Raw genomic sequence first — 12,716 nt, 5'->3', positions numbered from 1 at the left:
TGCAAATTGCTGTGGGTCATTATCGGAAGGCTGTAACTTTTGTTCTCTAAGTCAGATTTTCAAAATGACTCATTCTTGATACTGCTTTGGACAAAAAATTTATTCTTTAAAAAACTCATATGTCAGTGTTGCTAGTAGTTATAAGAAAATTTATTGAGTCATGGAAACTTTAAGAAATTGGGTGTCAAGCTTCTGCACATTGTTTCAATCATTTCATTAAAAAAACATAGGAAGGTTAAGAAAATTACTGTGTGTAATATCATTATGCTTTATATAAAGGACTTGAGGTAGTTATCCTCATTTACCTCTTTAGCTAACCTGCTACAGCAAAATGATACAATAAGCAAGACAGCCCACCAAAAACCATGGCTCCAGCAGATAGTACTAAAAAGGATAAAAGAGGGGCGCCCAAGTGGCACCGTCAGTTGAGCGTCTGACTCTTGGTTTCAGCTCAGGTCATGATCTCAGGGTTATGAGATGGAGCCCCTGTCAAGCTCCATGCTTAGGAGGGAGTCTGCCTGAGATTCTCTCTCTCCCTCTCCCGCTGCCCCTCACTGCCCAACCCCCTGCTCAAGTGCTCTCTCTCTAAAATAAATAAATAAATCTTAAAAAAATAAATAAAAAAGACAAAGGCAATTATGTAAATCTATATTTTACAAAAGCAATTATGTAATTATGTAAATCTATTCATTTATATATATTTAAGCTATATATCCTAAAATAAGAACCAATATGGGTCCAATATGACTAAAATAATAAATTCTTTCATGATTTCTCCTCTTCTGCATTGCATATTTTAATAACATTTAGTTGAAATGGAGTTTCAAGTCTGGCAGTTTCACACAGACATTTTAGTCATCATTTTCTAAAGGGATATACCAACATGACTGATCTTTGAAATTAAAGGTAAAATTGGTTAGTATAGCACATTCACAGTTCAGGTATAAGCAGGCAGTGAGGTTTGGATATTCCTGGCAAACTAAATGGACAGGTCACCAAATATGATTTACATCAAGGCTAAGAAATTTACTGAAATCCAGGTATATTGTGAATCTGAAAATTTTTGACTGACAGAGGTAAAGAAGATGCTGAGTTCATTATGATGTTTGTTGTTCAGACTGTAGATTGTTCCACTCCACTGGACTCATGGGTGAGGCCCTTGTGAAATGTATTCGTGGAAGGAAGAAATAGAAATAAGTAGACCAACAATGAAGAGACACAGATTTAATGCAATTTTACTCTGAGTTTGACCTATGACTAAATAGATATCAACTGTGAAATCAAAAGAACAAAATATTTCAAATCAGAATCCATACATAAAGCATTTTAAACCTTTATAATGGCTTAAACTTTTCTAGTATTCTTAATTATGGGTAATGTTTGCTGCTAATGTTTCTTAAGGTTTAAAAATATAATCCCTTTTATATATATTTGATATAGAACTTCCTGAAATTCTGCAGACTGAGAGCATAGAAGAAAAAAAAAGAACAAAGTATAGAGAAATATTTCAGAAATAATGTATAAGGAGGTAAATATCATTCTTTTTTTTAATAACCAAAGGGAAAATAAGAATGATCTTAATTTGATAAATAAGTAATAAATAGATAAACAAATGGAAGAAAATAGCTTTGGCATCTTAGACCCTCAGAAGCTTGTGGTTCAACAGATGAGATGCTTATTGGATAAGGTTGTCCTTAACTCATGCCTTTTGGAGTAGCAATCAATGACTGACAGGAGAAGCCATGCTCATGAGTACATGTAAGATGACCCAGAAATATTTAGAAGGATTATTTTGAGAGACTGCAGTTCTTATATCTGAGGATATAGGAATGAGGCCATGACATCTTGCTTAATCCTATTTTGAAAACCTATCTCTAAACACGGGTCGAAAGGCTTGAGAAAACTAGATTGTGCTTAATAATTGTGGGAGGAAAAAAAAATTCCTCTCCTGGCTCTACAGAAAATTTCACATTAAAAAGTCCTGATTTTTTTTTTCAAAAAAGAAAATTTCTTCATGATTACTTGTCTCTACAAGCTGCTGGGGAAGATAATGGCTGGCCCATTCAATCCCTCATTAGTCTTCACCATCTTAATTTAACTATCCCTAAATAGATTGGTTGGGCATATTGCAAGGCATTTAGAAACCTGCTTTAGAAACAGTTTTAGAAAAGTTTTACACATACTTAGGCCTCATTAATAAACAACATTTCTCCCTACAGGTTGTCACCCACAATTAAAGAAAAACCAGAAATTAATGGAAAGGCTAACTGTAATGCAAAATAGCTGAACCTGAATCTTTTACAAAGGTAGGGATAGATTATGATTAATTTACCTGCTTTATTCTTTTTTTACCTCACGGCAGTACTTACTGTCTGTCAGAGTCTCGCTGTTCTTCTGATTTTAGAGGTGTGGGGTCTTGGTTTGTTTTTTTGGAAACCCTGGAGCACTCAGCATGCGACTGGGGCCTCAAGCTCTTATCATCACAAGCAAAACTGTCAGTTCTGAAACACTGCTGAGAAGGAGACTCTCAGGCAAAGAGAAATGCAAAACAAGCACTTCACAGGGTTGTGGGGCAGGTACTGCTAGAAAACTTATTAATGAAGGATTACATGTATAAAAATAATGCTCTGAGTCCTTAAAGTTTACTTATCACTCAAAAATATAGGCTTAGAAGTAATCATGTTGGTACAGTTTGAGAAATTATTGAAGAGTGTTTTGTGTTAGCTCAGCTAACATTCTTATTTTGTTCCTCTTCCCCTAATTATGTAAAAATAATGGAAGCAAATAGGATGCACATATTTTTAGTACTTCTAGGTATTTTTGCATATGTGGGCATTGTGATAAATATTTTTTGGGATAACTACTTTTTAATGTGAAGCTGAAACTTAATTCATTTGGACAGAAAATAAATATGAAGATAACAAAAGTTATTATAGAAAATAACTTGAGAAATCTAAAATAGACTCTAACATATGATATAATTTTTTGGTGCTTTTCTCTTACTCATTTTTAATAGCAGGGCAAAAGTACAAGTTAACACTAAGGATTTTGATGACTCACATGTGCAGAATCTTTGATGTTGAGCTTATTTTTTGATGTTTCATGCTTATTTTTGTACATGAACTCATTTTTTCTAATAGCTTTAGTTATCAGCTGGTAAGGTGGAAAAACAGAAATCCAGAAACCGGAACTGAGTTTCACCATTCTTTTGTCTTTTTTGTGGAAATGTGTCTGTTGTATAAAGTAGGAGGAGACAGAAAGCCCAAAGGTAAAAAAGATTTGGAACGTGACATGGCAAAACCACCTCGCCCCTTTTCCCTCACCACTGTTGGGTACTTTCTCACCAGATGTGCCTGACTTGTGTGTATAGCTACTCTGGGCACTGACGTTCTCCTAAAATTGTAATTGTCCATCCCTGAGAGTGTAGTGAACAGAGCGGTTAGCAAGAACACTCACTGGTGGTAGATCCGCCTGCAATTTTTCACCTGTTACTCATCCCATCCTAGCATCACTGTGTTGGAACCCTGGCAAATCTTATGTTCTTGGACTGGTGCTGCTATTTGTCCTTTTTGAGATGTTAGTAGGAAGGCAAACACTTTTCTATAAACTCTCCCCCAAAGAAGCATCCAACCCTTCTTTAATCTGGACTGGAAAGTTCTCCTCATTTAACATTCTTTCATTTTCCATGGATTCTTTACATTTTTTAAATTTTGTTTGAACGTCCACGTATTTTCCTCTTGTGTGGAATATCTTGGTTTGTGTTGGGATGAAAGTAAGTATTGCTTGCTATCAATTAACCTTCTTACTGATCCATCCTTTTTATGTATGAAACGTATAAATTTAAAAGCTGTTTTTGGACATTTAAAACAATTTCATATCATGATTATTTTCTTATACAATTAAATATTCTGTGATAATATCATTTTAATGTCTTATAATATCCCATCTTTTGTGATATGACTTGGCTTTGGTAATCTTTTCAAGGTCTCATGAAAATAAAAGTGGAGAGAACAGCTTTGCATAAACAACATTACTTTGAGTCTCTCATTATTTGAATCTATATCATTTTTCAATGATACATCTCCCCTAGACAAAGATTGAAATTAAAATTAGAAGCCTAGCTTACTTAAGAAGTACAGACACATGAGTCAAATCCAGATCTGTCCTCAGAATATTAAATTAGAATTATTTCAGCTCCTCCAGGACAGTTACTCCAAATTGCTATCGTACTTGGATAGATAATCTTGATCACATTACAATGATGGTACCTTTTTTTCCTATTACTGAATTTGCTTATCTCAAGTATATAACAGTCTGGAGGGAAACTTTTCACAATAGTCTGTTCTCTCCTGAGTAAAGAAACCATATTTTATTAGTCTAAGTATCATCAGAGACTAGAACATCATAGGCATGTACTTTGTATTTGAAGAATGAATGAAACTGGCTCCCACATCTAACACATTATGGAAATCAAAACTGTTCATTTAAACTTGGTAGTGTCAATTTCATTACATGAAATACTATGAAGCTTTTTTCCAAATGTGTTATATTAGTCAGGGTCTACCAGAATCATAAAGATACATTCATATGGAATTAATTTATCTAAATAGGTTATTATTAAATATTTAATTAAGTTACCTGTTATTATTAGTTAAATATCTAAAGATAATTTAAAGACGATATTATTTACAGAGTTGTGGAAAGGGTTAAGGGAACAAACAAAAGATATTTAGTAAACCGAAGACTAGCTATAGCCAGAAGCCATTTCCTTCCCCAGGCCCAAAGGATAAAAGGGATAATAGGAAAATGGTGTCTCTGAATCCAAGGTAGCTGGAACCATGAGAGGGATCACAGCAAATCCAACACCAGCAGCTCAAAGTGAAGAAATATCCTTATATCTTCCCCGCCCCTGTCATCCAGTCTTCTGCTATTGAATCTTTTGCTAATTCAACCAGAAACTAAGGGGAAATGGTACCCAGAAATGCAATCTATTAAGATCAACTTCCTGTGTTGCAGAATAATGAAGAGAAGCCAAAAATTGATTGTAAATTAAGTAGAAAAAGATCATACTTGTTATGGAAGAGATAAATCTTAGTTATGAAGAATTATATTGTCATTAAAAATCTGATATAAAATTGTATGTGGGCTTGTATGTAAATATATATATATATATTGAGAAGAGATTGAAAACAGATGCAAATAAACCAGGAGGCTTACAGCACAGCAGTGTTCTTGATATTTTTTCACATTTAAAAAGTACTTTTTAGAATGATTTAAATTTATATTTATTATTGTCACTATCATTATTATTAGGATGGCAATGATAATAGCAGCTCTTTAATTTTAATGAATACCTTAAGTATTTACTTCTATGATTAGCAATCACCCTATATTTCTATTTTGACCGCTTGTTTATAGAAACAGTACAAACTGATAATTTTAACTTTGTTGAAAATTTAAATTATTAACCTTCACTAACTTTCTTGCGTATCTTAATTGTTTTTTAAGTTTTTCCTTAAGTTTACATTACAAGGATTATACAACAAATAATCATGAGCCACCTTAAGTTTTATGTCTTTTAAATTCATGGAAGAGTGTCTTGATTTAAAATGACTTGTGTATACCTCACAAGGAAACAACAGGAAAATTATTTTTTAGTATCATTAGCATAACAAGACACAGTGATAATGTCATGCATAGTTTGCTTATATAGTCCTCAAGTCACTTTATAAAATTAACAGGATATTTCAGAAAAATGTATCAATCCTAACAATATATCACTTTGCAATATTGATTTATTGATCTGAAAAAAGAAAAAAGCCAGTTATTTTACCAGCAAAATGAGTTCATTTTGGAATAGCAGAGGATTTGTAATTTGGATGAGCAAACTATGGTGAACCATAGGCAAATCCAGAGAACAAAGGAGAGGAGCTTACTTTTATAGGGGAAAGGAGGAAAAGGGAGGGGGTTGTTTCACTGAGTTCTCGTTGACTGGACTGGTGCTTGAGCAAAGAGAAATTCTTCCTTCCTCCGGCTGGGGTGTGCAAAGTAAGCTTCTTCCTACTGGGTAATGCAAGGTATGCTTCTTAAGGCAAGTGGTAATATGTGAATGCTCCCTCTCTGGGCTTCCCAACTCCACTTTAAGTGAGATTGTCTTTATTTATTTTCATAGGTTCAACAAGTAGTAAATCCCAAAAGGTTTGTTATGAATTCATAAACCATGAGGCAATAGTAAATTCTTAACTTCTTTTCCCCTAGAAATAGTTGGTGGCATTATTATCAGAGTCCATATTACAATTCAAATATCACATCCTCAAAAAGAAATCTTATTACGTCCCTTAGATATTTTTGGAAGTTAAGGGTTCTCTATCATTCCTATGTTTACTCCCTGTAAACTTGATTTTTTTTTTAATTATACATGTTCTACTATAATGTAAAGAGTTATACCTTACCTTGTTTGCTCATGAACACTATCCTACGGTACAGTGCCTTCTGCACAATAGGTACTTAATGTTTAGGATGAGTGGATAAATGAATAAATGATATAAACTAAGCTACTGAAGTCTTGATTTAATCATAAGGTAAACTTGATCCAAGTAATTTCATGTAAAGAATTCTAAAGAGTCTAAAATGTATAGAGAAAGGCAAAGAATCTAATAACTAAGACAATTTGTTTAAATGACAAACATTCGAGGGGCACCTGAGTGACTCAGCTGGTTAAGCGTCTGACTCTTGATTTGGGCGCAGGTTATGATTTCAGAGTCCTGAGATCAAGCCCAGCATTGGACTCGTGCTGGGTTGGAGCCTGCTTAAGATTCTCTCTCTCCCTCTCTGACTTTAAATCTCATTTTCATTCATTATTTTGCAAATGTTTATTGAGCACTTATCTTACTAAACCACTACTAATCTAGGCACTGAGGATACAACTATTTAAAAAACAAGCAAAGGAAAAAAAGTTCTGTTTCCGGCCCAGCCTCTTTCTTTCCGTGCCGATAGCGCTCTCGCAAACATGGTGAACGTTCCTAAAACCCGCCGGCCTTTCTGCAAGAAGTGTGGCAAGCACCAGCCCCACAAAGTGACACAGTACAAGAAGGGCAAAGATTCTCTTTATGCCCAGGGAAAGCGGCGTTATGACAGGAAGCAGAGTGGCTATGGTGGGCAGACTAAGCCGATTTTCCGGAAAAAGGCTAAAACTACAAAGAAGATTGTGCTGAGGCTTGAATGTGTTGAGCCCAGTTGCAGATCTAAGAGAATTCTGGCTATTAAGAGATGCAAGCATTTTGAACTGGGAGGAGATAAGAAGAGAAAGGGCCAAGTGATCCAGTTCTAAGCTTCATATTTTGTTAATATTACGAAGACAATAAAATCATGAGGTTATGTTCAAAAAAAAAAAAGCAAAGGAAAAAATAGTCCACGTGATGCAGTTATATAATATATATATATATATTTATTTATAATTTGTAATGATTGAAACAAAACAGAGCTAAAACCGCAGCTTCTGGAAGAACCATTTGTTCTTGCTGTTCTTGTACATCTTGAACTTAACCTCAGCCCTGCTTCAGGCCTTGTATTTAAGAGCAGGGTTTCTAAACACATCATTGTTGCTGACAGGTTTGTCCAAGAGGATATCCACAGGGTACTCTGTGGGCAAGAGGTGATTGTAGTTACAAACTTTCACAAAACATTTGATCTTTGACCTCTTCTTGCCCATGGCAGCTGTCACTTTGCTAGGATACTGGTCAATTCCAGACACCAGAGCATGACTGTAGGGCTGGTTTGAGGTGGCAATCCTTAGTATTCTTCACAAGGACCACTTCGCCTTGGAAGTAGCTTCTTGCCAGGACCAGCACCACGGTCCCAGTTCTCACAAACTTGCTCTTTTGACACAAACCACCCGAGCCTTATAATATATACTTCCATGGGAAGACAGACAATAAACAATATGAATATTAATTTAAATAAAGCATTATATAGTGACAAGTGCTAGGGGATAAAGTAGGGACGCTTAGAAAATATGAATATATGATATTTAATTTGAATGATCAGGAAAGACTTTAAAAAATTACCATTTTAGTAAAATTTTCAAATGTAATTAAAAGGTCAGTCATGTCAATATCCATAGAAAGAACATTCTAGAAAGAAAAGAAGAGAGGGGATAAAGACCTTAGGCATGTTTTTTTGTTTGTTTTCTGGTGAGTTACAGAGATAGTAAGGAGGCCAGTGTGTCTGGAGCAGAGTAAGAAAGAGGGTGGATGCAGATTATGAGGTCAAGGATGTAATAAAGCAGATAAGAAGGATGGATGAAAGCCTAGAAAGTCTTTAGTTTTACTTTACAGTAGAGTATTTTGAGAAGAGAAACAGTATAATCTGATTTACATTTTACAAGGTTTGTGAATGTTATTTAGTACAGACTGAAGGATTCTCTCAAACTCATCATCTCACTCCTCTAAATTATCGCCTTATTGGATACTGATCATGTGAATACATTTTGATCATGATGTCCTACAAATATCATAGAAGTAATTTTCTAATTATTATCCCCTGCCTTATTTTTGATTAGCCTATTTCCTACTGCTGAAGTGTTCTCTATATATAGAGTTTATTCATTAGGAATCACTTTCTCATTGGAAGACATTGAAACTGAACTCAAACTGTCTTAAGAATAAAAGGGAGTGTGGCTTTATAAACACAACTAGCTTCATGCTTAGATCCTATTTTTCATAAGAAGGTATCAGTGCTTTATCCCTTATCTTTTCTGTAGATTTGTTTGCCTCTGTTTGTTGACTTTACTCTCTAAGAGGTTCTCAATACCTGAGAAAAATGACACCTGTTTGCAACACCAAGAAACATTCCAATGGCTTAATGAATCAGCAGCTTAAAATATCTTTATCAGTGACTATACATCAAACACATTCAGATTTTCTCTTTGGAAATACTTGGTTGATATGGTCACTCCTGAGCCCAAGACTATGGCCAAGAGGATAAGTTATCTACTTAATTGACATGAACTTAGCCCCACAGTCTGGGAAAGTCAGATCATTGTGATTTACTGCCACAAGTCTGAACCACGTATCTTACTCCTGTGGCCTGTGAAGGGCATGCTATTGTGACTTCCAGCCACAGGGATGAAGGGATGGCAGGTAATGAAAAATATCAGTTCTACATAAGAAGATTGGAGCGGTAATGTCAAACAAACATATAGGAAGGTTTAATAGGAGTTTAAGACTATCAGTACCATAATCCAAATGGGCAATGGTCAGAGGATCCAATGGTAGGTGAGATTAAGGGGAATTTAGGAAACAATATAATGTTTTGTGTTATATAAAGCAATCTTGTATATGGTTGGAGTACACTTTAAATCTTCCAAAGCCTAGGGGCACCTGGATGGCTCAGTCGTTAAGCGTCTGCCTTCCGCTTGGGTCATGATCCGGGAAGCCTACTTTTCCCTCTCCCACTGCCCCTGCTTGCATTCCCTCTCTCACTGTATCTCTCTCAGTCAAATAAATAAATACAATTAAAAAAAAAATCTTCCAAAACCTAATTCACTCTGCCTTCTGATATTTCGCTTCATGTAAGAAGTATATTTGACTTCTGGTACATTAAAAAAACTAAGTGTGTGTGTGTGTGTGTGTGTGTGTGTGTGTGTGTGCATGTATGCATAAACTAACAAATTAATATGGTATGCATATAGGCAAAAGCACATTGGTAGAAATTATGGCTTTTTTTCTAATAGCACAGAATCTAGCACATAGAAGATAATTTTTCAGTGAAGGCTTATTAAATCAGCTTGTAAATAAATGTTTCATATATGACTAAGAACTGCAAAGATTGTTTCTAATGTGTTCATTCTTATATATAATAGCTTCTAATATGAAGTAATTCTTTCTTTTTTTAAAACAAGGACTTAAATCCTAAAAGGTTATGCACTTTAAAATTCCTCTAATTTTTCTTCTTTATTTACTTTTAAATTTGGAATTCAAATAAAAATATCTTAAATGTTAAATTATTAATACAGGATCAAAAGCAAGATTGAAAACGTGTATTGTGGATGTTTTAATTATATTTTTTATTCTATTTCTTTTCTTTCTGTCTCCTTTACTTGTGAGAAGAGAAACTAATTCTTATTTTAACTTTTTTAAAGTGTTATTCTGGGGTGCCTGGGTGGCGCACTCAGTTAAGCATCTGACTCATGGTTTGGGCTCAGGTCATGAGATCAGGGATGTGAGATTGAGTCCCATGTTGGGCTCGACGCTCAGCGTGGAGTCTGCTTGGATTCTCTCTCCCTCTCCCTCTGCTTCTTCCCCCACCCCTGCTCTCTCCCTGTCTCTCTCTCTCGAAAATAAATAAGTCTTTAAAAAAGTAAAATAAAAGAAAGTGCTGTTCTACTCCCAGAAACAATATTATACTATATGTTAACTAACTAGAATTTAAATAAAAATTTGAAAAAGAAAAAAAAGTGCTGTTGTATTCAGAATGAACTAAATTTGCCCTACTTCATTAAACATAATCACATTTATTCATTTTATATGAACACCTTGTGATTATTGTTTTACCTCCCTAAATTGTTTTATATAGACACAAAACACTTCTGCTTAACTTGATGATCCTATCTCTACCAAAATATTAGGCAGCTGTGACAGGATGCAATTTGTTTTTTTCTACATACGGGTGACTAAGATGGACTGATGTTACATGAACTTCCTAATGTTCCAAATTCTGATGCACACATTTTTCACAAACTGTTTCCAAACATAGGTCACTGGATATTTCTGAGCAGAAGATAATGAAATAAAATGAAAAACGAAGACTTAGAGTTTCTCTGTAGTGGGTAGTGTGAAATCACAGTAATATATTTTATATTTTTCATTGGAAGGTTCATGTGAATCAGCCCACACATTAAAATGCAAAAATTTTGGGCGTCTGGGTGGCTCAGTCGTTAAGCGTCTGCCTTCGGCTCAGGTCATGATCCCAGGGTCCTGGGATCCAGCCCCACATCAGGCTCCCTGCTCAGCAGGAAGCCTGCTTCTCCCTCTCCCATTCCCCTGCTTGTGTTCCCTCTCTCGCTGTGTCTTCCTCTGTCAAAAATAAATAAAATCTTTAAAAAATGATAAAATAAAATGCAAAAATTTTATTGTCAAAGAATGCAGCAGAAATTAAATCATTAATTTAATGAACACATGATCTTGCTACCCTGAAAGATGTCTCTCTGTCTGGACTATACGCTATATTTTAAAAGGAGAATAAACAAAGAAAGCCCTTGTTTATAAAACTTGATTTCCCACGAAAACATTCTTTAAAAGCAAAATTATCATTTTGTTCATTATTCGTAAGGACCTGACATTGCAGCAAACTTGTTAGGTATATTTATTATTGCAAAACAAGTATGTGACCAATTTTCTTTATGGAGCATAGTAAAGGTCATTTCTCTATTCTTTTAACAGGTTTCACTCACTATCTTTCCCCTTCAAAATATAATATTTTGGATCTCTAGGTTAGAGATAAAGATCTGTCACTAATACACATATGACAAGTGCACTGATTCTGATGTGACCTTTTTCTAAAGAAATCATTCCCATACACTGTCAGGCATCTTTTCTCAGCAATCTCAAGATATGAACTCAATTGGCAAAAGGCTTTATTGTAGGGAACTTTGCACATTGTTCTCATTACTTTTAAGGCATTTTAAAGTCTACACAGCTGTACAATTGTTTTATCTCCTCTTTTCTCCCCCAGTAAGGATTAGCTGGGTTCAAGGAGTATTATAAGCCCGATAAAGCTTTCAGTGCCTTTACACTCAACTTGAAATGAGTCCAAATATCTCTAACTCCAACATATCAAAGTTAAAGTATCTCAAAAAACCCAAGGGGCTCAAAAATCCTCTGCCACCTTCACGACTGAAGCCCTCATCCCTCCAGCTGCTGGGAGCGTAGTCTCTCATCTGAGTCTCTCTGAAGAAATTGCACTAAGTTTTAGAGAGCCACCTCACCAAGATTGTGTATCTTTCTGAAGATGTAGTCTATATCCAATGACTGGCCAGAATGGGCATGGTAAGGTGGGTTGAGGGTAAGAAACTGTTAAAAGGTTCAGTTGTTTTCCCTCCATTCATAACCTGGAAGAGTCACCTTTGCTCTACTGGGATTGACTGGTCTTTGCCACAATGGCATAAAGTTCTAATCATCCCTCTGTTCAGTCCTGTTTGTTGTTGTTGTTTTGTTGTGTTTTTTTTTAACTCTCTCATAGATGTTATTCCTGAAAACAATAAACAGCTTGCATACAAATTTCTGTAGGACAGCCTATTTCCACAGAAGCTGGCTAACGACACAACTTCTTTAAAGTAAGAATATGCAATTCTCTTTCTTCACAAAACCTTGAAATTAATGAAGAAAATCTTATATAACTACCTTCAATATGTGAAATAATAGTGGACAGAATAAAACCTCAGTATAAAATTATTTGGCTGCTTTTGGGTGGAATTGTCACTGGGACTAAGTATACATTTATTTCCTTAATTCGCTTTTAAATTATAATTCTAAGTCTGAAATACAAAATAAAAAACAAACTGATATTGAGGCTATTTCTTTACACTTATGTATATTCTTTCAGTATTGACTCTTTAAAAAAAAAACTGGTGAATTCACTTCTCTCTCTTCCCAACCCCCATCTTTTCTCTGTGTGTGTGTGTGTGTGTGTGTGTGTGTGTGTGTGTGTGTGTGTGT

At 35.0% G+C, this 12,716-nt stretch overlaps 1 protein-coding gene and 2 pseudogenes across 1 annotated transcript; 1 reads left to right on the top strand and 2 right to left on the bottom strand.

Annotated features, from left to right (window-relative positions):
* Window positions 1–3,204, bottom strand: part of LOC112822981 (dnaJ homolog subfamily C member 8 pseudogene) — a 62,750-nt pseudogene extending 59,546 nt beyond the window's left edge.
* A 3,762-nt stretch (window positions 3,205–6,966) lies between these two features.
* On the top strand, window positions 6,967–7,385 carry LOC112823672 (large ribosomal subunit protein eL42-like). Its single transcript, XM_025871510.2, has one exon. The coding sequence runs from the start codon at window positions 7,010–7,012 to the stop codon at window positions 7,328–7,330; it is 321 nt and encodes a 106-aa protein (XP_025727295.1). The 5' UTR covers window positions 6,967–7,009; the 3' UTR covers window positions 7,331–7,385.
* A 98-nt stretch (window positions 7,386–7,483) lies between these two features.
* Window positions 7,484–12,716, bottom strand: part of LOC112822979 (large ribosomal subunit protein eL27-like) — a 26,483-nt pseudogene continuing 21,250 nt past the window's right edge.

The sequence above is a fragment of the Callorhinus ursinus genome, unplaced genomic scaffold, assembly GCF_003265705.2.
Source record: "Callorhinus ursinus isolate GAN/ISIS: 27379988/994484 unplaced genomic scaffold, GSC_fseal_2.0 scaffold5, whole genome shotgun sequence".
Classification (NCBI taxonomy): domain Eukaryota; kingdom Metazoa; phylum Chordata; class Mammalia; order Carnivora; family Otariidae; genus Callorhinus; species Callorhinus ursinus.
Note: the sequence above shows the minus strand (reverse complement) of the source record. Positions and strands in the feature narration are given on the sequence as shown.

Excerpts from the sequence above, each read along its gene's own strand:
- LOC112823672 (XM_025871510.2), top strand. The coding sequence starts at position 7,010 with ATGGTGAACGTTCCTAAAACCCGCCGGCCTTTCTGCAAGAAGTGTGGC.